The sequence below is a fragment of the Meles meles genome, chromosome 4 (assembly GCF_922984935.1).
Source record: "Meles meles chromosome 4, mMelMel3.1 paternal haplotype, whole genome shotgun sequence".
Lineage (NCBI taxonomy): Eukaryota > Metazoa > Chordata > Mammalia > Carnivora > Mustelidae > Meles > Meles meles.
In genome coordinates, this window is record NC_060069.1 from 54,222,381 (window position 1) to 54,249,955 (window position 27,575).

Sequence of the window (27,575 nt, forward strand, 5' to 3'; positions counted from 1 at the left end):
AAGGGATCTGCCAAGGTCTCCCAGCCAGGAAACAGCAGAGCTTAGACTTGAGCCATCTGCATTTTTCCGATGCCAGGTCCTAGAGAACTTTTCCCACTATGCCTGCTGCACTGTGACATAAGCAAGTCACTTAGCCTCTTGAATCCTCAATTACCTTGCCTACAACAAGAGATCAGTGGGTGTGTCAGTTAGCTTTTACTCTGTAAGAGACTGTCCAAAACAGCAGGTTTTGCAGCAACTGCTTTATGTAGCTCTTGATTCTGTAGAGTGTCCTGGTGGCTGTTCAGGTCATAACTAGCTCAGTGGATTTCTGCTGGACTTTCTCATGCTTCTGTGATCAGCTAGTGGGTCTAGGATGGTCTAGCAGGGCCTCACTGATAGTTCTTGTGGTTGGTAGACCATTGATTGGCTAGAGATTGGCTGCTTGTCAAATGGGGCATCTTCCTTTTCCTCCATAAGGCATTTCATCCTCCCATTGTTCTTGTACACCTGGTACTCTCAGGATTCCAAGCACAGAAAGAAAGGAACTCCACTGAGCATGCTCTTTGGAAATCTTTGCAATGGCAAGTTTATTATTCTCTCATTGGCTAAAGCGAGTCACATGATGTGGCTCCCATGAATTCCTGCCTCCTGATATTCATGTCTTTGTGTATTCTCCTTTCCCTGCATGAGAGATGGGGTTTAGGACTTGCTGCTAATGAATAGAATTCAGGAAAAGTGATAGGCTATCACTAGGTCATAAAAGACCATGACACTCTCTTTGACTCTTTCTGCGTGCTTGCTCCAGTAAAGCAAGCTGCCATGTCTGAACTGGCCTATTGAGAAGTTCGTGTGACAAGGAACTGAGGGAGTTCTCTAGCCAATAACCAGTGAGGAACTGAGACCCTCAGCCCAACAGTTCCTTGAGGAAATGAATTCTGCCAACAAACCGTGAGTGAGTGAACTTGGAAGCAGACCCAACCCCAGTTGAGCCTCTAGGTGACAATGCAGCCATGCCCCACACCTTCACTGCAGTCCTGTGAGAAACTTGGAAGCACAGGACGTACCTAAGTTATGCCTGGGGTCCTGACCCATAAAAATGGAGTTGTTTTAACTTAGTAGTGACTTGTTATATAGCAATAGATAGCTAATACCCATAGCTAAGTTCAGAGTCAATGGGGGAATATCCAAGGGTGTGGTTATAAGAAGAGTAATTATACAAACTATTCACGCATATTTGCAAACAATTTACTGTAGATGGGCTTTTTCCAGCCTTTGGGAGTCTGAGGTGGAATAATTTTCACGACTTTAACAATTACTTATTCTCTGTGCTTAGAACTGGGAACAAGATAGTGACCAAGACAGAGGTCATGTTCCTCCTGCCCTCAAGGAGTTTACAGTTTGTGGCAGGGGAGGGGAAGAATGGGGAAAGATATTAGTTCAAGAACTCCCTCTTTAATTGTGTGTTTAAAGTTATATGAAGAAAGAATGTATCTAAGAATTTAGGTTGGTCAGAGAAAGCTTCTTTGAGGGTGCCTGGGTGGCTCAGTGGTTTAAAGCCTCTGCCTTCGGCTCAGGTCATGATCTCAGGGTCCTGGGATCGAATCCCGCATCGGGCTCTCGGCCCGGCGGTAGGCCTGCTTCCTCCTCTCTCCCTCTCTGCCTACTTGCGATCTCTGTCTGTCAAATAAATAAATAAAATCTTTAAAAAAAAAAAGCTTCTTTGAGGAAGTAGCCCATACACTGAAAAGGCAGGCAGGACAGGAAGAGAAGGAAAGAGGAGAATTCCAGACAGAAGGGTAGCTTTCAAAAAGGGGCAGTGGAGAGGAGGTTAGCACCAATGGGACAAGTACCCGTATATGATCAAAGTGTATCTTATTATGTAATAATGATGCTGTGGGTTACGGTTTTAGAGACAAATGCAAAAATATTTATGGACGAAATTATTTGATGTCTGGGATTTGCTTCAAAATAATCCAGTGGCAAGGTGGGGGTATGAGTGGGTGGAGCTAAAAATGAAACAAGAATGAATTAATCATTATTGAAACTGGGCAATGGGTTCAAGAAAGTTGATTATACTAGCATCTCTACTTTTATGTATATTTTCCGTAATAATACTTTAAAAACTTGTATCCTGACAATACATCTTGAAGGGTAAATGTATATATGTTTGAGAGGTCACAGGACATTTATTTCCTCCAGCTCCACTGCAGACAGTAGATGGCACCTTTGGGGCAAGGGGATAGAATGAGTTTTGTGTTACAGAAAATGTAAAGGCTTCTCAGCTTCAAATCATGTGGCTAACATAAAATAGGGTATTTGGATAATTTACCTTGCCTCCTGGTTAAAGTGCTATATTGCATTATTTCTCATGCTCATTTTTCACTAGCTGAGACGGTATGGTTTCATATAGCAGAAACTTCTAACATGTTTCAGCCTAGAATAGAAGGCAGGGGAAGGATGCTGTTTAAATATTAGCGGAATGCTGTAAAGATTCTGTTACAAGGCCTTATATAATATGGGTAGTATTAGAATGCTTATGGGTTAGGGAAAGAGAGAAATAAGATAGAGATGGGACTCCCCCTTTGTTCAAAAAATTCTGGGTTGGCTTGCCACAGCAATAATGGATTATGGATTTATTTGATTAAGTTTTCCTTTAACTCTTGTTATTCTGAGGTGGGTCATTCTGTGAAATTAATAGCCAGAACAGATAGATTTTATGAGTCAGGGATGTATTTCATTAGGATTTTTTTCAGGAGAGGGACGCCTGGGGCTGAAGCTGAAGAGACGATGTTTCATATTTTTAGCTGTTTCAGTGTTAGGTTTTGGGGGAAGCATATTTTGTGATTTTGATTCAGATCTTTCTTGAAAATTCCGTTTCCACCAAATTGAGTCCGTAACCCCTAACAAATGAAGACTTCACTAGAGTCGGATATATGCAAATTACATTTCCCTTCTTGAGCCGAGGTTAAATAAAAGGGAAAATTATGAAAGATTGCTTATGGCAGCAAGGATTTTCAGTGCTTGAAGATGAATTTTGTTATTTCAAAACCATGACGAGTCTCCTTGTCAGTGCAAAGCAGGAAAGAAATAAAGTAACAGAGAAAGTGGACCTGGGCATTAACATGTTCCCACACAGCATTTGTACCAAAAGGCTTTGTTGTTGTTCCCTGAACCTTGGCAATTACAGGCATTTTCCTTTGCTCTGAAAAACAGTTGGCAAATAAGGAGAGTAGGTCCCTTCCTTTTCTGTGTTCAAGGCTAGGTCTCGCCTTGTTGCAGGGAAACACTAATTCCCAACCATGCTCCCTGGGAGCAAATGGTTTGTTTTCTCTTCACTGAATCCAGCCTGGATTGGGGTGGGCTCTCAGCAGCTGAGCCTGGCATGGAAAATCTATTTGGAGCAGCTTGTCCCCAGGAGGGAAGAAGGCAAGCTGATTGTGTGCAGGAACCGCTGCCACCATCCTGGCCAGTCACACCCACTGGCCAGGGCAGGCATTAACACACAAAGCCACATACAAGAGTCCGTGGCAGACAGGAGTCCTGTTTGTGCCCACACCCACATGTACTACACAGACCCAATTCTACCCATAGATGCACTGTGCACACACACTTGACCTACCAGTCCCAGGCGCCACAACGGCACACATCCCACACACATACACGCAATACTTATGTAACCACATCCTGTGCTCATATACACAAAACACATGTAACCACATTCACGCGCACACTGTGTACATGCATACGCAACTGCACATACTATGCAGACCGCATATACTCTAATACACAAAAATACACACCACCCACACTCTGCATTGGTATATCCATCCATACTATGTTATCCTGTATACACACACCTCATCACACACTGTGCACCATGCACACTGCACACATTCCACATATACCAGGTACATACTTAACCCATCCAGCTACACACCCCCACCCCCACCACACATACTCAACCTAACATTCATACACACCCACATACCACATACATACCAAACCACACACCCATGCAACACATTCCACACACTGGTCGTGTGCACACAAATGCATCTCTCTCTCTCCCGCCCCGACACACACACACACACACACACACACACACACGCGCGCGCGCGCGTGCATTATTTTCCTGCTCAGCAAGGTGGGGCTGCACCCCCATGGAGACGGGGGCTGGGGCGCCAGGGCGATCTCAGGGCCAGCATGGAATGGTTCCCACGGGCGCGGTGGCCCAGGCCGGGAGGCTTGGACCCCTGCCACGTGGCGGAGTGGCCGCGCCCGGAGCGGGAGGCTTGCCTTGGGGGGAGAGTGCGCGCGGGCATGAACGCGCGCGCGCCTCCGAGGGGCCTCCGTGTCTACTCTGGGAGGCGTGTACGAGGGAAATGTGAGCCGCGTGTGGGGAGAGGCTCTGTGTATGAGAGGACCTCGCGGGCAGAGGCGCAGGGACCAGCCCACCGAGCGGCTCGGGTGGGCGTGTCCTCAGCGTGCACAGCCCTCGGCGGAGTTCTCGAGACTGCCCAGCTCGGCGGGAAGTGTGTGTGGGAAGCGCGCGTGTAAACTGCCGTGCCTGTGAATGCCAAGCCCCGAGGCGCTTGTATGTTCACTAATGGCCGTGCGTCGGTCGGGGTGGGTCTCGGAGGAATGAGTGAGTGTGTGTCAGGGACTCGCTGTGAGAAGAGGGGACGCTGACAGCGTGTGTGAAGAGGCCGGGCTCGCTGACCGACGCTTGGCGCCAGCCCGGGGGGGGGGGGGGGGGGGGGAGGTCGGCACGCGCGCCCGTGTGCGCGTGCGTGTGCGCGTGGGGACGCGGCGCGCGCCGCGGCGGAGGGAAGCAGGCGGCGGCAGGCCCAGCCCCCCCGGTCGCAGCGCCCGGGGCGGCTCCTTTGCGAGCCTGGGACCTCCGCGCTCCTGCCGCCGCCGCCGCCACCACCACCACCACCACCAGCACCATCAGCACCGCCGCCGCCGCCACGCGCGCTGGCGTGACTCCCGGCCCGCGCCCTCCCACGTCTGCAGCCGGCTCGGCTTCCTGCCCGCCCAGACGCCGCTTCTCCCGGGATCCCGGCCTCGGCTTGGCGGAGGGAGCGGAAATGAATGCGGCGTCGGCGTCGGCGCCCGAGCGGGGCTGGAAGAGCGAGAAAGTGGACGAGGCTCAGGCCCTGGCGCGGAGTTGCGCTGCCCGCAGACCCGACTTCCAGCCGTGCGACGGGCTTTCCATCTGTGCCACGCACAGCCACGGCAAGTGCTTCAAGCTGCACTGGTGCTGTCACCTAGGATGGTGTCACTGTAAGTCGAGCCGCGTCTCCCCGCGTTCGCCACCGTCCCGGGGCGCTTGCGAGGCTCTTCGGGGTCGCGGCTGGGACCCTGCGGCGCCGGCGGCTCCGGGCTCGGCCGCGGCTGCTCGGTTGCCAGCTGGGGCCACCCTGGGCTCCGGGCGGGCCGGCGCTGCCCTGGTGTCGGACGCCTCGGTTGGCACTGCCTTGGCTACGAGATGAAATCCCACGGGGAGCCTCGCTTTAGCCACTTCTACAAAAGGGGATCTCCCTGTCCCAGGAAAACTGGAATCTGTTTTTGTTTCTTTTTCTTTTTTATCGGAAAGGACCAGTGTGTTGAGAAATGGTAGAGCGCCGTCAAGAGTTGACAACCAGAGGGGAAGCCTTTTTTCAGGGCTGGTGGTTAAACATGCTCCTCTTTTTTTTTTTTCTTTTTTTCTCACTTTTGTCTTTTCCAGGCTGCTCTTTAAAAGAAAGAGCCCTTGGTAATCGAATTGTGGCCCATTTATTGTATCCAAATTGAGAAAGCACTAAAGTGTAAGGGACAGCTTCCAAGAAGTTAATATTAACAGTTTGGAAGGATGAACTCCTTCAGCACCTGGCTGTAACTGGGTATATACAGAGCCAATATAGGAGACGGTTTTAAAATTACAAAATAAAATGAGTGGAAGTAAGCTTTAATGATATTAAGCCAATTTATAAAAACCAGAACTAAATGGGCTAGGCCTTTTCTCTGTGTTTATCTTGCGTGTGTGTGTGTTTTCAAATGGATTAAACTTAAGTAGCCATTTAATCAGAATTCCACAATTTGATTAGTTCATGATATTAGGCCTGCTATATCCAATAAATCATTTCTAAAAAAGATCTATTATAAACTTAGTTTCACATACCCTTATAATGGAGGTTTTTGGAGTGTTTATTCAGGACACAAATTCTCAAAGTGATCTTAAGTTAAAATTGTTTTTTCCTTGTTGGTTAAGAAAAAATGGCTCCCAACAAGAGATGCAGTACATGACAAGTCCTTGTTTACGTTAATTGAACATAGTGAGGTATTTTAAATTGAATTTACAGCTTAAAGTATAGAGAATTCCTGTATTTTCTGTACATTGAACAGTATTGATTTTTTTGTGTTCTGTGTGCTGATGGTTCAGTTTCTTCCCGTAGTCCATTATTCCTATTGCTCTCAGACCGTTCCCCATTATAAAGCATCATTTCAGGGGAGGATAGGGTACAAAGTTGGAAGTAGCAACTGTAGGAAAGCTATGATGCTGAAGTGCACAAGTACGGTGAATCTGGTGAGAGTCCATTTCCTAGGGAAGTGTAGAGTCCTAGTATCGAATACGAGGAACATTAAAGATGGTCAGTTCAGTGCCTGTCTTATTTCAGCAGTCTCTCCACTAAGTACAACATTCCTGATGGGAATGGGAACCTTGCTGTCTTCTCGGGTAGCTTCTTAAGTCATCTTTGATTCCTAAAATACCCTCATTTGGAGCTGAAATCAGTTACTTTCAAACTTCTTTCCACTGGTCTTATTTCTACCTTATGAAATCATATAGAACAGTCTAATCCTTTTTCAGATCATGGCTTTTTCAGCTGTTCAGGTATACATATGAATATGCCATGGACATAGACTCTCTTCTCTCATGGACATAGACTTTCTTCTCTCGGTATTCCCAGACATTGCTACAGCATCTGGCCTGAAATAGATTTGAAATTCATGTTCACTGAGTGACTGAATGAAAGTAGCCATCATTTTCCTCTCAAGGCACTGTTTTGTCCTATTTATAAATCTTCTTTCTCTCCTGCCTCTCCTTTTGTGGAATGGTATCCAGGGTCCTGAGCATCCTGGTGGTTCTGTTCCGAACATGTGCCAGTATGGTTATGATCCCCTGAAGACTGTGACCCTTAGAAGGATACACAACATCCCAGTTGTGGTCAGATCAGTCCAGAATTGAGCAGGACTGCTGCCTCCCATGTTTGAGATACTGTTACTGCTGTATCTAGCATCACATTAGCTTTTCTGAGATCCTCATCATATTGAGCTTGCTGCTGTCAGATTGAACTAAGATTGCTGTCAAGAGCTGTTAAGCCCCTTTTTGTTTGTTTTACATATGTGTCAATTAAGTCATGGGACTTGCCCATCTCACAGTTCTATATGTATTTTTTTTTGGACACTGATTGATGCCTTAGATATTTTTCCCTGTTAAATTTCATCTTAATTAGAATTAGCCCATTTATCTGGCTTATCATTGTTTTTTCAGATCCCAGCTCTTTCTTAATACATCTTTGTGCCCCTTAGTTTCATGTCAGCCATATATTGGATAAAGGCAGTAGTATAGTAGCCTTTTACATCTTCATTCAAATTACTGATAAAATTGTTGAATAAGAGAGGGCCACAGATAGGAGTTCTGAACCCTGCGGGTAGAACTGACCTTCAAGTTGATGGCGCTTAATTAAGAAACACTCATTGTTATGGTCGTTTAAGTAATTAGCCAGCACTTAATTGTACTGTTACCATCTTATATTTATCTTACCATATGGTGTAATGAGAGCCTTGTCATATACCTTGTTGAAATTCTACCTTGTTGAAATCTGATACTATTTTTATTGCTTCTTTTTGATATATGATCTGTCTATAAAGACAACCTTTAAAAAAAAAAAGAAAGGAAATTATATTTGTCTGGTTACTTAAGTTGGTTCCACAAATGCTTACCATTTTTGTTTCGAAGTGATTAGAAGCTGCTTTTTAAATAAATAATCTGATTTTAGGAAAGAACTGATGCCAAGTATACTCGACTATTATTGTCAATTCTATTCTTTTCTCTTTTATTCTATATTAGAAAAAATCAGATCTACATTTATTTGCTTGTTTCCAATCTTTGGCAACCTTCCAGGTCTCCATGCTTCCTCCACTGGCAGTGATGCAGTGATCACATTCAGAAGGAGCTTCATTTCATTTAGAGCAGCAAGGTGCTGTGTTATAGTCTTCTCACCTATACTGGGCATACCTTCTTTCTGCCCTTTTTTAGTCCAAATACCATTTTTCTCGGGGAAAAAAAAAAGCAGAGTTCACACATTTGAGAAGTTCTGCTTTCTTTTTGGCACTAATGAACATTACAACATCAGCCCTAAGCAAGATTCTTTGAGTCTGTTGAACGTGTATTGAGCACCTTCTCTTTGTGAGACATTTTGTGGAAACTAGGGATACAAATATTAATATAGCTGGATCATGCCCTTTAAGCAGAGTATAAGGACATGATTCATGCTGTATTTATTTTTTTTATTCCTTTAAAATCACAAAGGAGGGACGCCTGGGTGGCTCAGTTGGTTAAGCCACTGTTTTGGTTTTTTTTTATATTTTATTTATTTGACAGAGAGAAATCACAACTAGGCAGAGAGGCAGGCAGAGAGACAAGGGGGAACCAGGCCCCCCGCTGAGCAGAGAGCCCGATGTGGGGCTCGATTCCAGGACCCTGAGATCATGACCTGAGCCGAAGGCAGAGGCTTTAACCCACTGAGCCACCCAGGTGCCCCTAGGCCACTGTTTTTGGCTCAGGTCATGATCCCAGGGTTCTGGGATCGAGTCCCACATCGGGCTCCTTGCTCAGCAGGGAGCCTGCTTCTCTCTCTGCCTCTGCCTGCTTGTGCGTGCTCTCTCTCTCTCAATCTGACAAATAAATAAATAAATAAAATCTTTAAAAAAATAAATAAAATCACAAAGAATATGGGTGAGAAAACTATCAACTTGTTCATTAAATGAGAAGATGCTGAAATGAGAGGACCACTTTGATACTTGGGAGACGACTTTCAGAACAAATGAAGTTCCGCTACATATGATTTGTGTTAAAGTTGTGAAATTCATAATCTTATGAAACAAAAGGTTGATAACATACATGTTTATAAAAGATAAATAAAACATGTATACATGGATGTGGTAGTTGTATTATTAAAGGAAATAGTTTATTTGGATAATGGCAGATTTTGAGGACTATGGGAGGAAAACTATTAAATGTCCTGTAGGTGTCCCTGTCAAAGAGAGATGACTGGGTTAAATAAATTATGGCCCTGAATGTGTAACCTTCCCCCCCACCATAAGGAGTTATATTGGATGGAATTAAAGAGTGAAGGATTCCAAGAGGTTTTTTTTTTTTTTTAAAGATTATTTATTTATTTATTTGATGGAGAGAGAGAGAGAGAGAGATCACAAGTAGGCAGAGAGGCAGGCAGAGAGAGAGAGGAAGCTGGCTCCCCGCTGAGCTGACAGCCCCACATGGGGCTCGATCCCAGGACCCTGAGATCATGACCTGAGGCTTAACCCACTGAGCCACGCAGGTGCCACTCCAAGAGGAGTTTTGAGAGGGAAAAAAAAAAAAAAGACATGGCTAGGAAAAGAATAATCACATGCAGATATTATAAAGTAGATTTTGTGGCTAGAATAGGTAGAATATTTAGAGGGCATTATACATTAGATTGCTGAGATGTAAGGGAGGGATGAACAGGAAAGATGTAAAGTCTAAAGTTTCAGTTGAGAGAGACCTTGAAATTATAGCAGTAATATGGGCAGTAGAGGAATGAAACTAGCAAAGGAGATTATTTTGGTATTAATGTAAAAAATAGAAATTAATACAATAATATGCATAAATGGAAATTGGAGTAAATTAGATTTGGAGAGGGAGGAAGAGGAAGGTTATAAAGGATATCTAGACTTCTAGACTTCTGCCTCATGCACCTCGGATGGATGGTGATGCCATTCATTCACCAACAACACAGAATACTAGAGATGAACTAGGGTTTGACTGAACAAGGATTGTGAATCTAGTTTTGAATAATGTCCAGGGAGACCATGAGTTCAGTTTTGGATCTGTTGAGTTTAAGCTGCCTTGTCATCACACGGAAATATCAGCAGGCAGTTGGATATAGAGATCTAGGACTTAGAAGAGAGGTCTGCACTAGAGATAATATGGAAGTCATTTACTTATTTTTAGATTGCAGTTGTGGCCATGATGAAGCAAAAAGACCACCAAGGGAGAGAATGAGAATCCTTAGGCTTTCCCTTTAGAACACTAATATTTAGAGTTTTCGGTACAGGAGGGTGAACTCGCAGTAGAGTCTACAAAGAAATGTGAGAGAAGAAAAATGTGGAAAGTTTTTTTTTACAGGTTTTACTGCAGAAGCCAAGGGAAATTGAGTGTCTTAAGAAAGATTATAAAGATGAGGGATACCTGGCTAGTTTAGTTGGTAGAGTGTGTGGCTCTTAATCTTAGGGTTGTGAGTTCGAAGCCCAACTGGGTGTAGAAATAATTTAAAAATAAAATATTTAAGAAAAGAAAGAGAGAAAGTATGAAGATTGAATCAGTTTTTAGCAGGTTATTTCTTAGATATTGGCAAAATATACAAATAGTGATTCTCTTTATTACTGACGAAGAAGGTAAAAGGTTTAGTCCTTCAACAGTAACTTGAGGAATATATTTAACTGCAGTATTTAGTCAAATACTTTGAATTTGAAGATTTCAAATAAGTTGAATTCTTCAAAGTAGACAGAGAGGAATAGAATAACAGGAGCTGGAGTGCCTGGGTGGCTCAGTTGGTTAAGTGTCTGCCTTTGGCTCAGGTTGTGATCTCAGGGTCCTGGGCTGGAGCCCTGCATGGAGCCCTCATTGTGCTTCCTGCCCTGCTCCTCCCCCTGCTTGTGCTCTCTTGCTCTTTCTCTGTCAAATTTTATAAATAAATAAAATCTTAAAAAAAAAAAAGAATGACAGGAGCTGAGAATTAGGACACAGAATTTATAGTCAACATTTTTGAGTGATTATTTCATATCAGAGTAAGCTGCTTATGCTAAGCACTAAATAGACAATAATGTCATTATGTCCATTCTACAGTTGAGGGAAAAGGCTTGGGGGAAGTTAAGTAACTTTCCCATGGGCACATAGCTAGTAAAAATAGAGACTGGATTTGAATCCAAGTCTGTTTGAAACCTAGTACCTAGACTCTTAACCATCTTAGGTTCTACAGAGCAATTTAAAATTAATATGCACATCAACTCTTTTTTGTCTCCATTAAAGCCAGTGATGGGGAAGGTTATTAAGAAATGGGTGGAAAATTATTAACAGTTGCAAAAGTGAATATAGAAGAATGAGAACTATAAAGAGGTCATAGGATGTGATGGGGAATGAAATCTAAGTTAAGAATTAAGGAAGAAAAAGTGATTAGAAGGTGACAGGGGTGGGTGGGGAGTGTACGTGGTATGATGTCGGTGCCATCAGCAGAACTCAAAGTTGGCTTAATAAAATCACATAATAGACGAGTTCAGTTTTCTGCAGAAGACATCTTAAAAGATGTCTGTCTTTTTCAGATTGAAAGCTGGAAGAGTGGGACTTGATGTAATCTAGTAGATGATATTAACATATCTAAAGAAAGACTCACAGCAGAAGGTGGATGGGCAGCATGGAAATACAGAAAAATGGAAATTGGAGAGGCAGAATTTGGAAATGTTTTTTCAGAACTGTTCAGAGAAGGTGATAACACTGCCCAGAGCTTAAATATCTGGTCTGTATGATTGGACTGTCATACAAATATTTGGCTATAATTTGGCTTCCTATTTATAGATTTCCTTTAGAGAGAGAAGGAGCTGATTAAAGAATTTAACTCTCAGAACCTTTCGGCAAATAAAATACACTTCTCTCCGTTAGTTAGTATATTAGCATTGTGGTTTTTGTGTTATTGTGTTTGTTCTGTTTTCCTGCTTCTGTACAAGTAAGGGGAAATTCACAGAGTCAAGTCTGACTTTCCCAGGGTAATGCCAGCTGTTTTAAGCCACATCTCAATCATATCAATAACAGTTACTACAGGAAATACATTTAAGAAGTTTGACAGTGAAAACTAGCAAAAAAAAAAAAAAAAAAAAACCCAAAACAAAACAAACCCAACCACAGAGTGGTCATTTGACTAGATGAAGAAGTCAATGGGAGTTTTTTCCCTAAGAATGAGGGTTCTTACCATGTCTAGTGCTTGAAGGAAGAGGATAAAGTGCTAAGAGGACAAGTGTGACATTAAGTTCTGAGTAAGATTCCTCAAAGGTTTTTAGAGAGAGGGAGAAGCGATAGGTTTTTTCCATCCACATGGTGCTTCAATCACGGACATGCAGCAACTTAAACAATCACAACTGTGGTTATATGTAGGCATATCTTTTTGCTCGTAATCTTTATATATGTTGGCATCATCTTTCAGCATGTGTCAGCTCATTTAAACCTCACAACAACCCTGTGGGGTAGGTATTGTTACCCTCATTTTTTAGGTTAGGAAACTTGTCGATGGTCACATATAGTTACTTCGGTTGCATATGGTAAATGTACACCAACCAGCATCTCACAAACCAACTAGCAACCAGGGCTCTGGGTCACTTGGTTCCAGTCAAGGTAGAGTGAGGATAATTTTCAGCTGTTTTACATTCTTTCTGGAATAAGCAGGAATTAAATGAGTAAAATGAGGTTGGTTTCTGATTTTATTTTTTATTTTTATATTTTTAAAAGTTTTTATTTATTTAAAAAAGGATTTTATTTATTTGAGAGAGAGCGCATGAGTCAGGTGAGAGACAGAAGGAGAAGCAGACTCACCATTGAGCAGGGGGCTCAGTGCAGGGCTCGATTCTGGGACTCAGATCATGACCTGAGCTGAGGGCAGAGGCTTAACTGACTGATAGACCTGGGCACCCCTGGTTTCTGATTTTCACAGAAGGGCAATTGTATGCAATTGGAGTATTTTCAGAGTTGTTACCAACACTGTAAAACTGTGCTTTTAAAAATTAATAATGGGGGTGCCTGGGTGGCTCAGGATGATCCAAGGGACCTGGGATCAAGCCCTGCACTGAGCCCTTGCTCAACAGAGAGCCTGCTTTCTTCTTCTCCCTCTGCGGCTCCCCCAGCTCGTGTGTGCATTCTCTCTCTCAAATAAATAAATAAAAATCTTTAAAAAATAAATAGAATAAAAACTAACAATGTATTAGTATAATATGAAGCTTTAGTCATCTCATATTCTCAGCTGATCCCTAGCTAGAGCAAGCCCCCAGGTTTTTTGTTGTTGTTGTTGTTAGATTTTTGCTGTTGTTTTTGTCATTGCTGTTACATTTGGATGCATACCATTAATTATTGCTAGTTTCCAAGACTGTTGCACTTAGGGACTTCAACTAGGTAGCTTTTGAGAATGTTTCTATGATAATTTCCTACATTCCCAAACCTTCATTTTCTTTAGGTTTGTTTTCTCATACTGTAGAAATTAATTAATTATAAGAAAGAACATTTTTAGAGAAATTATATGTTGTTAATTCCAAACAATAATAGGAATACATGTTTAACAATCAAAAGTTTTCTAATAGAAGATTTGCTTTCTTGAAAAAATAAGGAATGGTTTATACCTAGAGCAAGGAAGGCAGAATGTAATCCTAGAAAGGAAAAGGGTCATGGAATCAGACAGTGGTTTGAATCATGGTTCCTCCATTTACTGGCAGTATAACTTTGGACAGATTACTCAACCTCTCTCAACCTTAATGTTCCCTCTGAAAAACAGGAGTAAAAGTCCTATTTCACAGGGTTGTTGTGAGGGTTCAAAGAGACAAGCAAAGTACTTACTGCAGTTATTCAGTGAAGGGTGGCATCAGGCCCTCCTCAAAAAAACCAAATGAACAAAAATTGGAAATACCAGATAGTATAAGCATCTTGAGGGCAGGCTCTGGGGTTGGACTGTGTTTGCATCATGGCTCTGCCCACTTAACTAGTTATGTGGTTTGGGAGATGTTAACCTCTTTCAGTTTCCTCACTTTTAATATGGGGATAGTAATAGTACCAGTCTCATAGTGTAATGACCATACATCCCCAACTCTAGCAACGTATTCCTTCCACAGTAATCCTCATTTCATCTGAAATTCACTTTGTGACCGTACCCATTTGTCCAATTAAACACTCAAAACCAACAAAGATTGTAAAAATACACATTTTGAATATTCCATTTAGAAATTGCTGAGTTTTTTGTTACCTTCATTGTTGGAAGGCCTATTTTGTAATAGTTACTATGTGACAATTATCTACTTTTTGTCATGAAATTTTACAGTGTGCTCCAACTCCCAAGCCCCTTCTGTGTCCTGTTTTCCACTATTGTTAAGCAATGGATAGTTCTGGTTAATCAGATATACCAATTAATAGAGAGCTTTCATGTACAGCAAATTGTGGCTCAACAGGTTTTAAAGGATCAGAATATTATAAAATTACATTGTATTAAAGGGAAACGGAATATATTTAACTTGAATGACTTAGAAGCCTTGTCAGGATCCTGTGGTGATACTTGGCCATTATTTGGAATGCTGATTTTATATGGAAAATGGCAAAAGTACTACTTTGGTAAAGTATTCCTGGTGGCTAGAATGCTGGATAAAGTTAACTTGATTGTAGTCTTTGCAAATTACTTTTCTCAAGTTCACAGAATTTTTGTTCTGTGTTTCTCTTGTTGTTATTGTTGGTTTGTTCTTCAATTTTCTGATACTTAACAGTATTCTGTAAGTACACTGCCAAAAACAGGCAATATCCTGAGTGCCAACAATGTACAATCAATCCCTCCAGCTGTGTCTGCACAATGCCCTAGAACAGTCTCTCCAGGACAAATCCTTTAACTTGCCTAGTACTTATCTGTCCATTTAAAGCTAGACATTTTGGGGTAATACAGACGTGTATTTCTTCTTCTCTATCTCATTCTAATAGACGGTAGTGAAAAAGAACACGAAGAGTGTAATAATTTGGTATTTTATGGTAAATTCTTTTAGACTCATCGCTTTATCTTTTTCTGTCTACACACATACATACATGCATGCATACACACTCTTCCTAAAGTATTTAAAAATAAGTTGCAAATATCATGATATTTCACCTAAATATTTCAGCATGCCTCTCAAGAATGAGGACATTTTCCTCTATAATTGCAATACTAATCACATCTAAGATAATTAACGCTAACTTAGCAATGCCATCTGATATACAGTTTCCTTAATTGTCAAAAAATGATTTTTCGGAGTGCCTGGCTCAGTAGGTTAAGCATCTGCCTTAGGCTCAGGTCATGATCCCAGAGTCCTAGGATCAAGCCCCAGATAAGACTTCCTGCTCAACAGGGAGCCTGTTTCTCCCTATCCCTCTGCTATTCCCCTGTTGTGCTCGTTCTCTCAAATAAATATAATCTTTTAAAAAATGACTTTTATATCTGACTTTTTAAAAAATTCAGGGTCCAATCGAGCTTCATAGATCACATTTCATTATAATATTGCTTTAGTCTCCTTTAATCATTCTAGAATAATCGCACTTTTGGGGGATGACATTGAAATTTTTGAAAAGTCCAAGTTAACTGTCTGTAGAATGTCCTATATTTTAAATTTGCTTGACCATGATTAGATTTAGGTTAACATTTTTGTTGAGTTTGTTACATGAGTGGTATTGTATCCTCCTTATAGTATCACATGAGGAGACATAGAATGTCAAGTTGTTCCACTACTGCTAATGCTAAGGTGATAACTGACAAGTCTGTTATAAAGATACCATTTCCCCTTCATTGCTTTTTTTTAAAACATTTTTTATTCCTTTTTTTTAATAATGTACTGTGTGATGACTACTTTGACACTGAATGAATATCCTCTTCTCTAACAGTATTCAGCCTAGTGATTTTAGTATTGACTGAAGAGTCTTAGGTGGATCACTTATTACATTGGTGGTTTCAAAATGGTGATTTTCTAATTCTGCTGTTCTTTCTACCATTTGATGGCATCTTTTATAAAGAAGGGGTTTTTCTTTTTTACCTACATCCCTTCTTTTTTTAAGTATTACTTCAGGTAGCTTGGTTCTCTTTATTCATTATGTTATAATTAAGTACCATAACTTTTTTGATGCTCAAACCATTTTAAATTTGGCCAGTGAGAGTCCTTTTAAGCTGGCTTCTGTGTCCTTTTGACATGTCCCTATCATTTTTTGAGTACTTTCCTATTTTCTGGAACAAATTGTTCCAGGCTTACCTAGTAATTTCTCTGCCTCAGACCAAAAATCTATTGTTTTTTTTCAAGGATCCCATGTTCCTTTTAGTGGTGAATGGCATGGAAACTATTATCTGGGCTTTTGGTGTGCTTATTTCTGCTGGGATGGTACTGTATTTAGGCCCTTTCAGTGGACAGATTTAGGAAGTGTGTGTGTGTGTGTGTGTTTCCATCCTTCACTTTTCCCCATTCTGTATTCGTGCCTCACTTCTCTGTGGGTAAAAACCCTGGTTTCCCATATGTTACAATATTTACTCATTTCCTCTATCCTCAGCTACCCATAGTTTAGGGATTATTACATCAGTACTAATACCAACAACAAACTGATGAATGAGTGTTAAGATTCTTTTTTTTTTTTTTTTTTTTAATTTTTTCATTTGAGTGTTAAGATTCTTTACATGTTTTGGTCTTTAGGCTGTATCCTAGGAAGGATGTATCATCAGAGCACTGTGTTCAGAAGTTTCTTGATCTGTGTGTGTGTGTGTGTGTGTGTGTGTGTGTCTGTGTGTGGCTATCAGGTTTATTTATTTCTGATTCTAAGCAATTTTGTGTTCACTTTTTTTAAGGTTTTATTTATTTATTTGACAGACAGATCACAAGTAGGCAGAGAGGCAGGCAGAGAGAGAGAGAGGAGGAAACAGACTCCCCGCTGAGCAGCAAGCCCGATGTGAGGCTCGATCCCAGATCATGACCCCAGCCAAAAGCAGAGGCTTTAACCCACTGAGCCACCCAGGTGCCCCTTGTGTTCACTTTTTTAAATCTTTTTAAAATTAAACGTTTTGGGACGCCTGGGTGGCTCAGCTGGTTAAACATTTGCCTTTGGCTCAGGTCATGATCCCAGGGTCTTGGGATTGAGCCCAGCATCGGGCTCCCTGCTGAGCAAGGATCCTGCTTCTCCCGCTGCTTGCCACTCCCCCTGCTTTTGTGCTCTCTCTCTCACATACACAAATAAGTAAAATCTTTTAAAAAATTAAACTTATTTTGAAATAATTTGTAGATTTATTTGCATTTGTGAGAATACAGACATCTCATGTAGGCTTTATCCAGTTTTGCAGTGCCAGCAACTTGCAAACGGTAGCACAGTATCAGTTGATACAGCCAAAATCAAAAACATTTCCATCATGGCAAGTTACTTCATATTGCCCTTTTATAGCCACACTTCCCTTTTGGCCTACCCCCTCATTAATTTCTGGCAATCACTAATCTGTTCTCCACTTCTATAATTTTATCATTTCCAGAAGGTTTTGTAAATGGAATCACACAGTATGTCACCTTTTGCGATTGGCTTTTCTTCACTCAGCATATTCTCCAGAGTTTCATCTACACTGGTGAGCGTATCAATAGTCCGTTCCTTTGTATTGTTGAGTAGTAGTATGTGGCGTACGTGTACCATAGTTTAAGCATTCACGCATGGAAGGACATATTGTGTGGCCAGTTTTTGATGATTACAAATAAGCCTGTAAACGGTTATGTACAATATTCTATTTGAATAAAAGTCTTCATCTCTCTGGGATAAACGTGCAGGGGTGCAGTTGCTGGGTCGTATGGTAGTTGCATGTTTAGTTTTTTAAGAAGCTGCTAACCTGTTTCCCATAGAGATTGTACCATTTTATATTCCCACCAACAATGTATGAGTGATGGGTTTCTTCTCCACATTCTTCTCAAAGGCATTTGATGGTGGTGCTCTTTTTATTTTAGTCATTCTGGTAGATGTGTACTGATAAATTCATTTTTATTTTAATCTGCACTTACCTATTAATATTCATGTGCTTATTTGCCTTTTGTATATCCTCTTTGGTGAAGTGTATTTTTCCTTTTTTTTTTTTTTTTTTTTTTTTTTTAAGGACTTCGTTTCTTAGAGCCTTTTTAGGTTTAAAACAAAACTGAGATGGAGGGCACCTGAGTGGCTCCGGTGGTTAAGCAATTGCCTTGGGCTCGGGTCATGATCCTGGAGTCCCCGGATCGAGTTCCAGGATCGAGTCCCCCTTCGGGCTCCCTGCTCAGCAGGGAGTCTCTTTCTCACTCTGACCTGCCCCTCTCATGCTCTCTCTACCTCTCTCTCAAATAAATAAATAAAATAAAAAATCTTAAAACAAAAACAACAACTGAGTTGAAGGTACAGAGATTTCTTCTATATTTTGCTGCCACACATCCACATGTTTTCCACAGTGACTACACCAATTTATATTCTACCAGCCATACACAAGGGTTCCTTTTTCTCTATATCCTTGTTAACATTTACTTATTGTCTTTTTGATTCTAACCATTCTAATGGGTGTGAGCTGGTATCTCAGTGTGGTTTTGATTTGCATTTCCCAGATGATGAGTGATGTTGAGCATCTTTCCATGTGTTTGCTTGATGTCCATAGGTCTTCTTTGGAAAAATGTCTGTATAGGTTCTCTGAAGTTTTTAATCAGATAATGATTTTTATTGTTATTATTTGGTGTTTAGTTGTATATGTTCTTTATGTATTTTGGATATTAACCCCTTATTGGATATATCATTTGGAAATATTTTCTTCCATTCAATAGGTTGCCTTGTCATTTTGTTGTTGATTTCTTTCACTGTGTAGAAGCTTTTTGTTTAAATGTAGTCCCAGTAGTTTATTTTTGCTTTTGTTTTCCTTGCCATAGGAGTCCTATTTAGAAAATGTCGCTATGGCCATTGTTAAAGAAATTACTGCCTATGTTCTCTTCTGGGAGTTTGATAGTTTGAGGTCTCACTATTAGATCTTTAATCCATTTTGCATTTATTTTTGTATTTGGTACAAGAAAGTGGCCCAGCTTCATTATTTTGCATATAGCTATATGGCTTTCCCAGCACCATTTGTTGAAGAGACTGTCTTTTCTCCATTGTGTAATCTTGCCTCCTTTGTCATGGATTAATTGACCATTTGAGTCACACACATTTGAATGTGAGTTTCCTACTTCTGGTCTCTGTATTCTGTTCCACTGATCTATGTATGTAACTGTACTGTATTGTTTTGATTACTACAACTTTGTGGTATATCTTGAAATCTAGGATTGTGATACTTCCAGCTTTATTCTTCTTTTTCAAGATTGCTTTGGCTCTTTGTGGTGTTTTGTGGTTCCATACAAATTTTAGGATTATCTGTTCTAGTTCTATGAAAAATGCTGTTGATCTTTTGATAGAGATTGTTTCGAATCTGTAGATTACTTTGGGTAGTATGGACATTTTAATAACATACTTCTAATCCCTGAGCATGGGATGTCTTTTCATTTATTTACATCTTCTTCAGTTTCATAGTTTTCACAGTATAGGTCTTTTACCTCCTTGGTTAAATTTATTTTGATATGTTATTATTTTTATTCTTTTTGATGCAAATGTAAATGGATTTGTTTTTTTAATTTCTCTTTCTGCTACTTCATTATTAATATATAGAAAAGCAACCAATTTCTAGTTATTAATTCTGTATCTTGCAACTTTACTGAATCTATTTGTTACTTCTAGTAGTGTTTTGTGGAGTCTTTAGGGTTTTATTTGTAGTATTATGCCATTGCAAATAGTGACAGTTTAACTTTTAACTTTCTAATCTGAATGCCTTTTATTTTATTTTTTTCTTGTCTAATTGCCATAGCTAGGACTTCCAGTACTATGCTGAGTGAAAGTGGTGAGTGGACATCCTTGTCTTATTCCTGATCTTAGAGGAGAAGCTCCCAGTTTTTCACCATCGAGTATGTTAGCTTTTGGTTTTTCATATATAACCTTTATGTTGATACATGTTCCTTTAAACCCATTTTGCTGAGAGTTTTTATCATGAATGGGTGTTGAATTTTGTCATGCTTTTTTCTGCATCTGTTGGGATGATGGTATGACTTTTTCTTTGTTTTGTTAATGTGGCATATCACATTAATTGATTTATGAGTTTTAAAACATCCTTGCATCCCTGGGTTAAATCTCACTTGATTTTAGTGAATGATCCTTTTTTTTTTTTTTTTTTTTTAAGATTTTTATTTATTTATTTATTTGACAGATAGAGATCACAAGTAGGGAGAGAGGCAGGCAGAGAGAGAGAGAGGAGGAAGCAGGCTCCCTGCCAAGCAGAGAGCCCGATGCGGGACTCGATCCCAGGACCCTGAGATCATGACCTGAGCTGAAGGCAGCAGCTTAAACCACTGAGCCACCCAGGCGCCCCGAATGATCCTTTTAATGTATTGTTGAATGCAGTGTGCAAATATTTAGTTGGGGGTTTTGCATCTGTGTTCATCAGTGATAGTGGCTTGTAGTTTGTGTGTGGGTGTGTGTGGTATCTTTGTCTGGTTTTGGTATCAGTGTAATACTGGCCTCATAGAATTTGGAAGCCTTCGTAGTATTTGGAAACCTTTCTTCCTCTTCTACTTTTTGGAGTATTTTGAGGAGAATAGGTATTAACTCCTCTTTAAATGGTAGAATTCATCTGTGAATTGGTAGAATTCATCTATGAATCCATCTAGTCCTGCACTTTTATTTTTTGGTAGTTTTTTTATTACCAATTCAATTTCATTACTAGTAGTTGGTCTCTTCAGATTTTCTGTTTCTTCCTGATGCCATTTTGGAAGATTGTATGTTGCTAGGAATTTAATTTTTTCTTTTAAGTTGTCTAATTTGGTGACGTATGATTTTTTATAGTAGTCTCTTGTAATTCTTTGTATTTCTATGGTGTCTATTGTTACTTCTCTTTGTTTTCGATTTCATTTATTTGGGTTCTTTCTCTTTTTTTCTTGATGAGTCTGGCTAATGGCTTATTGATTTTGTTGATCTTTTCAAAGAAACAGCTCTTGGTTTAATTGGTGTTTTCTGTTTTGTTTGTTTGTTTGTTTAGTTTCTATGCCATTTATTTCTGCTCTGATCACTTACATTTGAATTTTTTACCTTATAGGTAAGGAACTGTTTTTTCCTGGCTGCTTTTAAGATTTTTTCTTTGTCTTTAGTTTTCAGAAGTTTGAATGTGTTGTGTCCTGGCCTAGGTTTTTGGAGTTTATCCTTTTTGTGGTTTGATCAGGTACTTGAACCTGTATGATACGTCTCTAGCCAAATCTGGGAGGTTTTCAGTCACTATTTCTTTAAGTCATTTTTCAGCTCTGCTTTTTTTTTTTTTTTTCCTCTTCTGGGACTTCAGTAACATAAACATTAGATTTTATTGTTGTTCTTGTTGTTATGGTCACATGGCTTCGACAGCTCTGTCTTTTTTTTTTTTTTTAGTCTATTTTCTCTTTTCTTTCAGTTGGGTAATTTCTATTATTCTATCTTCCAGTCCATTGAAGCTTTCCTTTTCCATTCTTCTGTTGAGCCCATCCATTGAGCTTTCTGTTCCGGTTATTGTATTTTTCAGTTCTCCTATTTGTTTGATCCTAATTTTTCTATTTGCTAAGACCATTTCTTTTTTGTGTCTTTCTTTATTTGCCTTTGTTTCAAGTATGTTTATCATTACTCACTGAAGTATTTTTTGAAATAATGTCTGTTTTAAATTTCTTGTCAGATAATTCCAACAGATCTGCCATCTCAGTGCTGGCATCTGTTGATTGTCACTTTTAATTCAGTTTGAGTTCTCCTTGGTTTCTTGGTACAACAAGTGATTTTCAGTTGAAACCTGGACTTTTTTGTGTTATGTTATAGGACTCTTGATCTTAAATGCTTAGTTTTTACCAGATTTTTTTTTTTTTTTACACCACTCTGGCAAGGGAAAGGGGCACTACCTTATTACTGCCAGGCGCAGGTAGAAGTCCAGGTACCACCCTCAGCTTCCACTGACAGCTAATAGAGAGGAGTTTTCCTTGTTTTTGCTGGATGGTTGTGGGTTCTAGCTCTCCAAGGGGCTTCCACTAACACCACAGTAGGGATCAATCACCTCATTACCTGACTTTCCACTAGGTCTCTGACACCACTGAGCTGGAGTATTGAGAAACCTTATTAGGGCTTTTCAACATTTGAAGTCCAGGTTCTTTCTCTCTTCCTGGTCTTTGCTGTCATGGTTTGGGTGGAATACAGTTTTTTTCTCTGATGTTTGTAAGAGAGTTGTAGTAGAGTGATTATTATCTAAAAGTTTTCTGTCCTGCTAGGTTGCTCCTTGTCATTTGGCGAGAGAGAGCAGACATTTGTTGGGACAACTTTGGTCTGGTTCCAGTGGCTTTTTTGGTTGACCTTTTCTCCATATACCCACACAAAATATCTGGGAACTCATTGTCATGTTGCTGCTTGAACTCTGAGGTTGCTAGGTGTTCAGCCTTTTCTTCCCTCTTAGAAGTCATCTTTTGTTTGTTTTATATATGGTGTCCAGGGTTTTTAGTTGTACTTAGTAAGGAATAATAGGTAAAAGTATGTCTACTTCATCTCCTGAAAGTATTTGTCTCTATTGTCTTGATTTGATTTTAGTTTTTGGGTATGTACTCAAAAATCAAAACTATATAAAGGAATACTGAGAAAAATCTCATTTGTATTTCTGTACTTTCTACCCCCTTCCAATTCACCTCCTCCAGATACTCATTCTTGTTAATTTTCTATTGTACTTTGTGTTTCTTTCGCAGAAGTGTATTATATGTGTGCATATGCACATTTGCATATTTATACACACATACACATTCTTATTTCACCTTCTTTCTTAAACCAAAGCTAATCATACACTATTACTCACGGCATCATCCTTTTTTATTTTACTGTTTATTTCTAAAAACCATTTCATAGCCATTCATGGAGCTACGTCTTATTTCTTTATGCCTGCATAGTGCTCTATTGTGTCTATATGTGCATTTGGTTTTTAACCGATTTGTTATCACTGGGCATTTTGGTTCTTTTTCCTCCTATTTGGTTACAAATAAGGTTGCAGTGGTTAACTGGCGCATATACTGTATGGTTGTAGTGGTGTATCTTTAGAGTGAAGTCCTAGAAGTGGGGTTGCTGGATTAAAGAATACATATTTTTTGGTAAGATATTGTCAAATTTTGCTCCATATGGGTTGTACCATTTGTCTTCCTACTAGCAGCACATTAGAATGTCTGTTTCCTTATAGTCTGGTAAAGTGTTTTGTCAAGCCTTTGAGTTTTGGCTGGTGTGATTGGTTAGAAATGGTGTTTCATTATAGCTCTAATTTTCATTTCTCATGTTATGAGTGACATTGGGCATATTTATATTTGTTTTCACCCTCACTTTTCAAAGATATTTTCACTGAGTAGAGACTTCTAATGTATCGAATATATCATTCCACTTTTTTCCCCGAGCTCATTGTTACTGTGGAGAAGTCAGGTGTCAATTTGTCATTTCTTTGAAGGCTAGCTCTTCTTTCCCTGCCTTTTTTTTTTTTTTTTAAGATTTTATTAATACATTTGACAGAGAGAAAGAGATCACAAGTAGGCAGAGAGGCAGGCAGAGAGGTGGGGCGGTGGGAAGTAGGCTCCCTGCTGAGCTGAGAGTCCAACGTGGGGCGATCCCAGGACCCTGAGATCATGACCTGAGCCAAAGGCAGAGGTTTAACACACTGAACCACTGAGGTGCCCCTCTCTCTGCTTTTAATATAGCCTCTTTGTCTTTGATTTTCTGCATTTCATTGTGTGTTTATATGTGATATTCTTTTTCTTTATCCTGTTTGGGATTCATTTAGCTTCTTCAGTCTCTGGATTGATTTTTATCAGTTTCAGAAAATACTAGATGACTCTTCAGATTTTATGATTTCCCCATTCCTACTATTTCCTTCTTTTGGAACCCTAATTAGATGAATTTTATATTTTTACTTCATTTATCCCTGTCTTTTATTTATTTATTTAAAATATTTATTTATTTGACAGAGGGAGATCACAAGTAGGCAGAGACGCAGGCAGAGAGACAGAGAGGAGGAGGCAGGCTCCCTGCCGAGCAGAGAGCCGACGTGGGACTCAATCCCAGGACCCTGAGATCATGACCTGAGCAAAAGGCAGAGGCTTAACCACACTGAGCCACCCAGGCACTTTATCCATGTCTTTTAAACCTTGTTTCATATCTTGATTCCCTTTGTCACTTTATCTTGCATCTCAATAATTTCTTTAGTTATGCTTTCTAGTTTACTAGCTTTTCAGTTGGGTTTAAGTTGTTACTAAATTAATCCACTGAGTTTTCTTACTTCACCTATTGCATTATTTTATAGATGTTCTATTTGGTACTTTTCAAATAGTCATTTTTGAACAAGATTTGCTCATTTTAATAATTACCTTGTTTTTACTCCTCTTTTCAATTCCTTTTATTTCTGTAAACATAAGAAATATACTTATTTTATATTCTACTTCTGATTGCTCCAGAAGTTTTGTAGATCTGTTTTTACTTGATTTCTGAAGAGTCTTGTTCATTTGTGTATTTGTGATTTTTTTTTTTTTTTTAACCTGTGAGCACCTACTTCTTGGAATGTTATCCATGGAATTCCTGCAGACAGGATTTGCTTTGGCTTCTGTTTGATGTCCTATGGGCACAATTAGTACAAAATTGCTTTAAAGTAAGCAAGTAGCTTGACATATTTGGACCACCTAGGAAACATGAAGTTTGGTTAAAACCTGTTGAAGGACAGCTTTTGCTCACGAGTTTATCATTTTTCTTCCATCCCTCCTTGTATGTTCTAAGTTTCAGATTTGTAAAACCCCTGCAGGAATATGTTTCTTTATAATTTACTGTTATAACACTGATATCAACTTTATGGGGAGTTTCTTCTTAGACTATTTTGGTATGCCTTAGCTTTGTCTCTTGAACAAAGCTTCCACAAGATCATAGAAACCAAAGCTAAAGTTCACCTATTCCTGCTCGTATCCTCAAAGTAAATTCCATGTTCATTTATACACTAATTTCTCTGAATTTCTATCTGTATTTAGATTTTGGCCTGATAATTCCATACTTTTTTTTTCAGTTCATCAATGTAGTGGGAATATTAAAATTTTTTCTAGCATTTAAAAGTTGTGTTTGGCAGGAGGATTAGCCTGGTTGCCTAGTAAACCATACATTTGGAAGCAAATCTATTTTTAAAATTCCTACCGTATGGCATGTCTTTTTAAAAGTTGCCTCAAAGCTTTTTTTGGATCAACATAGAATATAAATACATGCACATATAAAATCAGTATAATACGGGGCAGTAGGTATAATAATTATCTTGTTAACCAGACATTAGACTATAGGCAAACTCTACTATAACAAGATACTATATCACTTGGTTCCTTTTTGTTGAGTGGTAAATGCTTCCATTCAAATCATGGAGAAATTATCATCGGATCATAGACTTACTATGGTTAACTTTTGAGTCAAATTACAACTTCTGTAAAATTATTTTGATTTGGGTGAGATGATAGTCATTTGATTGCTTACAATTTTAGCCTGCCGGATCATTTAAGAATTACTTTTTAAAGCCACAATGAGATACCATTTCACACCCACTGTAAGGCAGCAATAACAAGGGCAGATAATAACAAGTATTGGCAAGGATGTAGAGAAATTGAACCCTCATGCATTGCTGATAGGAATGTAAAGTGGTATAACCATTTTGGAAAACAGCTTGGCAGTTAACTCTATTTTAAACATATTGAGTATCATATGACTTAACAACTGCACTCCTAGATGTATACCCAAAAGAAGTGAAATGTGTCTACATAAAACTTGTATGCAAATGTCATAGAAACATTATCCATAATGTCCCAAAAGTGGAAACAACCCAAATGTCCGTCAGTTAACGAATGGATAAACAAGGTGTGGTATATCCATGCGTGTACTGTTACTTGGCAACAAAAAGGAATGAGTACTACTGGTACCTGCTGCAACATGTACGAAACTTGAAAACCTTGTACTACGTGAAATAAGCCACAAAATCCACATATGCTATGATTCCATTTATATGAACTACCCAGAATTGGCAAATCCATAGAGACAGAATAGATTAGTGATTCCCTCTAGCTGGAGGAGGGAAGAATTGAGAGTGTTTTGGATTCTCCAGAGAAATGAACCTGTAGAGGACAGGTATGTACTCCCCTCCATACAACACACACAAAAGGGGATTTATTATGATGAATTGGCTCATGTGATTATGGAGGCTACGTCCTACAATCTGGCTTCTGCAAGCTGGAGACCCAGGGAAGCTGGTCATGTAATTCATTTTGAGTCTCAGCATTTGAGAACCAGGTTGCTGACGGTTTGAATCCCAGTCTGAGGATTGAAGAAGATGAGGTGTCCCAAGTTCAGCATGCAGGCAGGAAGCAAAAAGTTGTGAATTCCTTCTTCTTTTTCTTTTGTTCTTTTCAGGCCCTCAAAGAATTGGATGGTGCATACCCACATGGGGAAGGGCCGTCTACTTTACTGAGTCCATCTAGTTAAGTGCTGATCTCATCTAGAAACACTTTCACAGCCATACCCTGAAATAATGTTTAACCTAGGCACAATATGATCACAAAACAAATTGTATGTTGATGTACAATTAATCACAGAGAGTGACTGCTAATAGGTATGGGGTTTCTTTCAGGGTGATGAATGCATTATGGAATTAGGCAGTGGTGATGTTTGTACCACTCTGAATACACTAAACACTGCTGGCTTATATACTTTAAAAGGATAAATTTTATAGTATGTGACTTTTATGAATAAAATCTATGAAAAAAATTTAATTTTCTATCTTATATTGAGAAACAGATTTCCTTCATTACATTTATTTCTAGCCCAGACTTCAGGAAAAAAGAAAAGGGTGGGGGTGCAGAGAGGGAATCTCAAGCAGGCTCCATGCTGAGCGTGGAGCTGGATATGGGGCTGGATCTCATAACCCTGAGATCATGACCTAAGCCGAAATCAAGAGTCCAATACTTAACTGACTGAGCCATCCAGGTGCCCCAGGAAATTATTTTTATAGGGTCATTTTGTTGTATAACTGATATAACATGAGATAATGTCATAGGAGGAAATCAACAAGAAAAATAGAGGGTTTATGTGTGTGTGTGTGTTGGGTTTTGTTTTTGTTTTTTTAAGTAATATCAATTTACATTAATTAAAAGATTATACATTTTAAGAGGTACCCTGAAGGAGGAGCTGACTCTTACTTTAGTTGCTCACTTTGAGAATGTCTCTACGCTAAAATATCAGTGATGTTTAGCTTTCATTGTATAACCAAGGTGAAAATATTACTTATGTTTTAATCTGTTTATTGTTAATATAGACTTTACTTTTGGGATGCCGTATCACTTATTACTCTGTAGTCTTCTCTTGACTCAGAATGATATGAACATGTATGCTATAATTTTTTTGTTTGAATATAAACATTTCAATAATAAAACAG

General features: G+C 39.5%; 1 protein-coding gene across 1 annotated transcript in view; it reads left to right on the forward strand.

Annotated features, from left to right (window-relative positions):
* Positions 1-4,755: 4,755 nt before the first annotated feature.
* C4H3orf70 (chromosome 4 C3orf70 homolog) overlaps positions 4,756-27,575 on the forward strand; it is an 82,014-nt gene continuing 59,194 nt past the window's right edge. Inside the window, exon 1 of the mRNA XM_046003847.1 lies at positions 4,756-5,268. Within this exon, the coding sequence (XP_045859803.1) occupies positions 5,073-5,268 (196 nt within the window). The 5' untranslated portion in view covers positions 4,756-5,072. The remainder of the gene's footprint in view (positions 5,269-27,575) is intronic.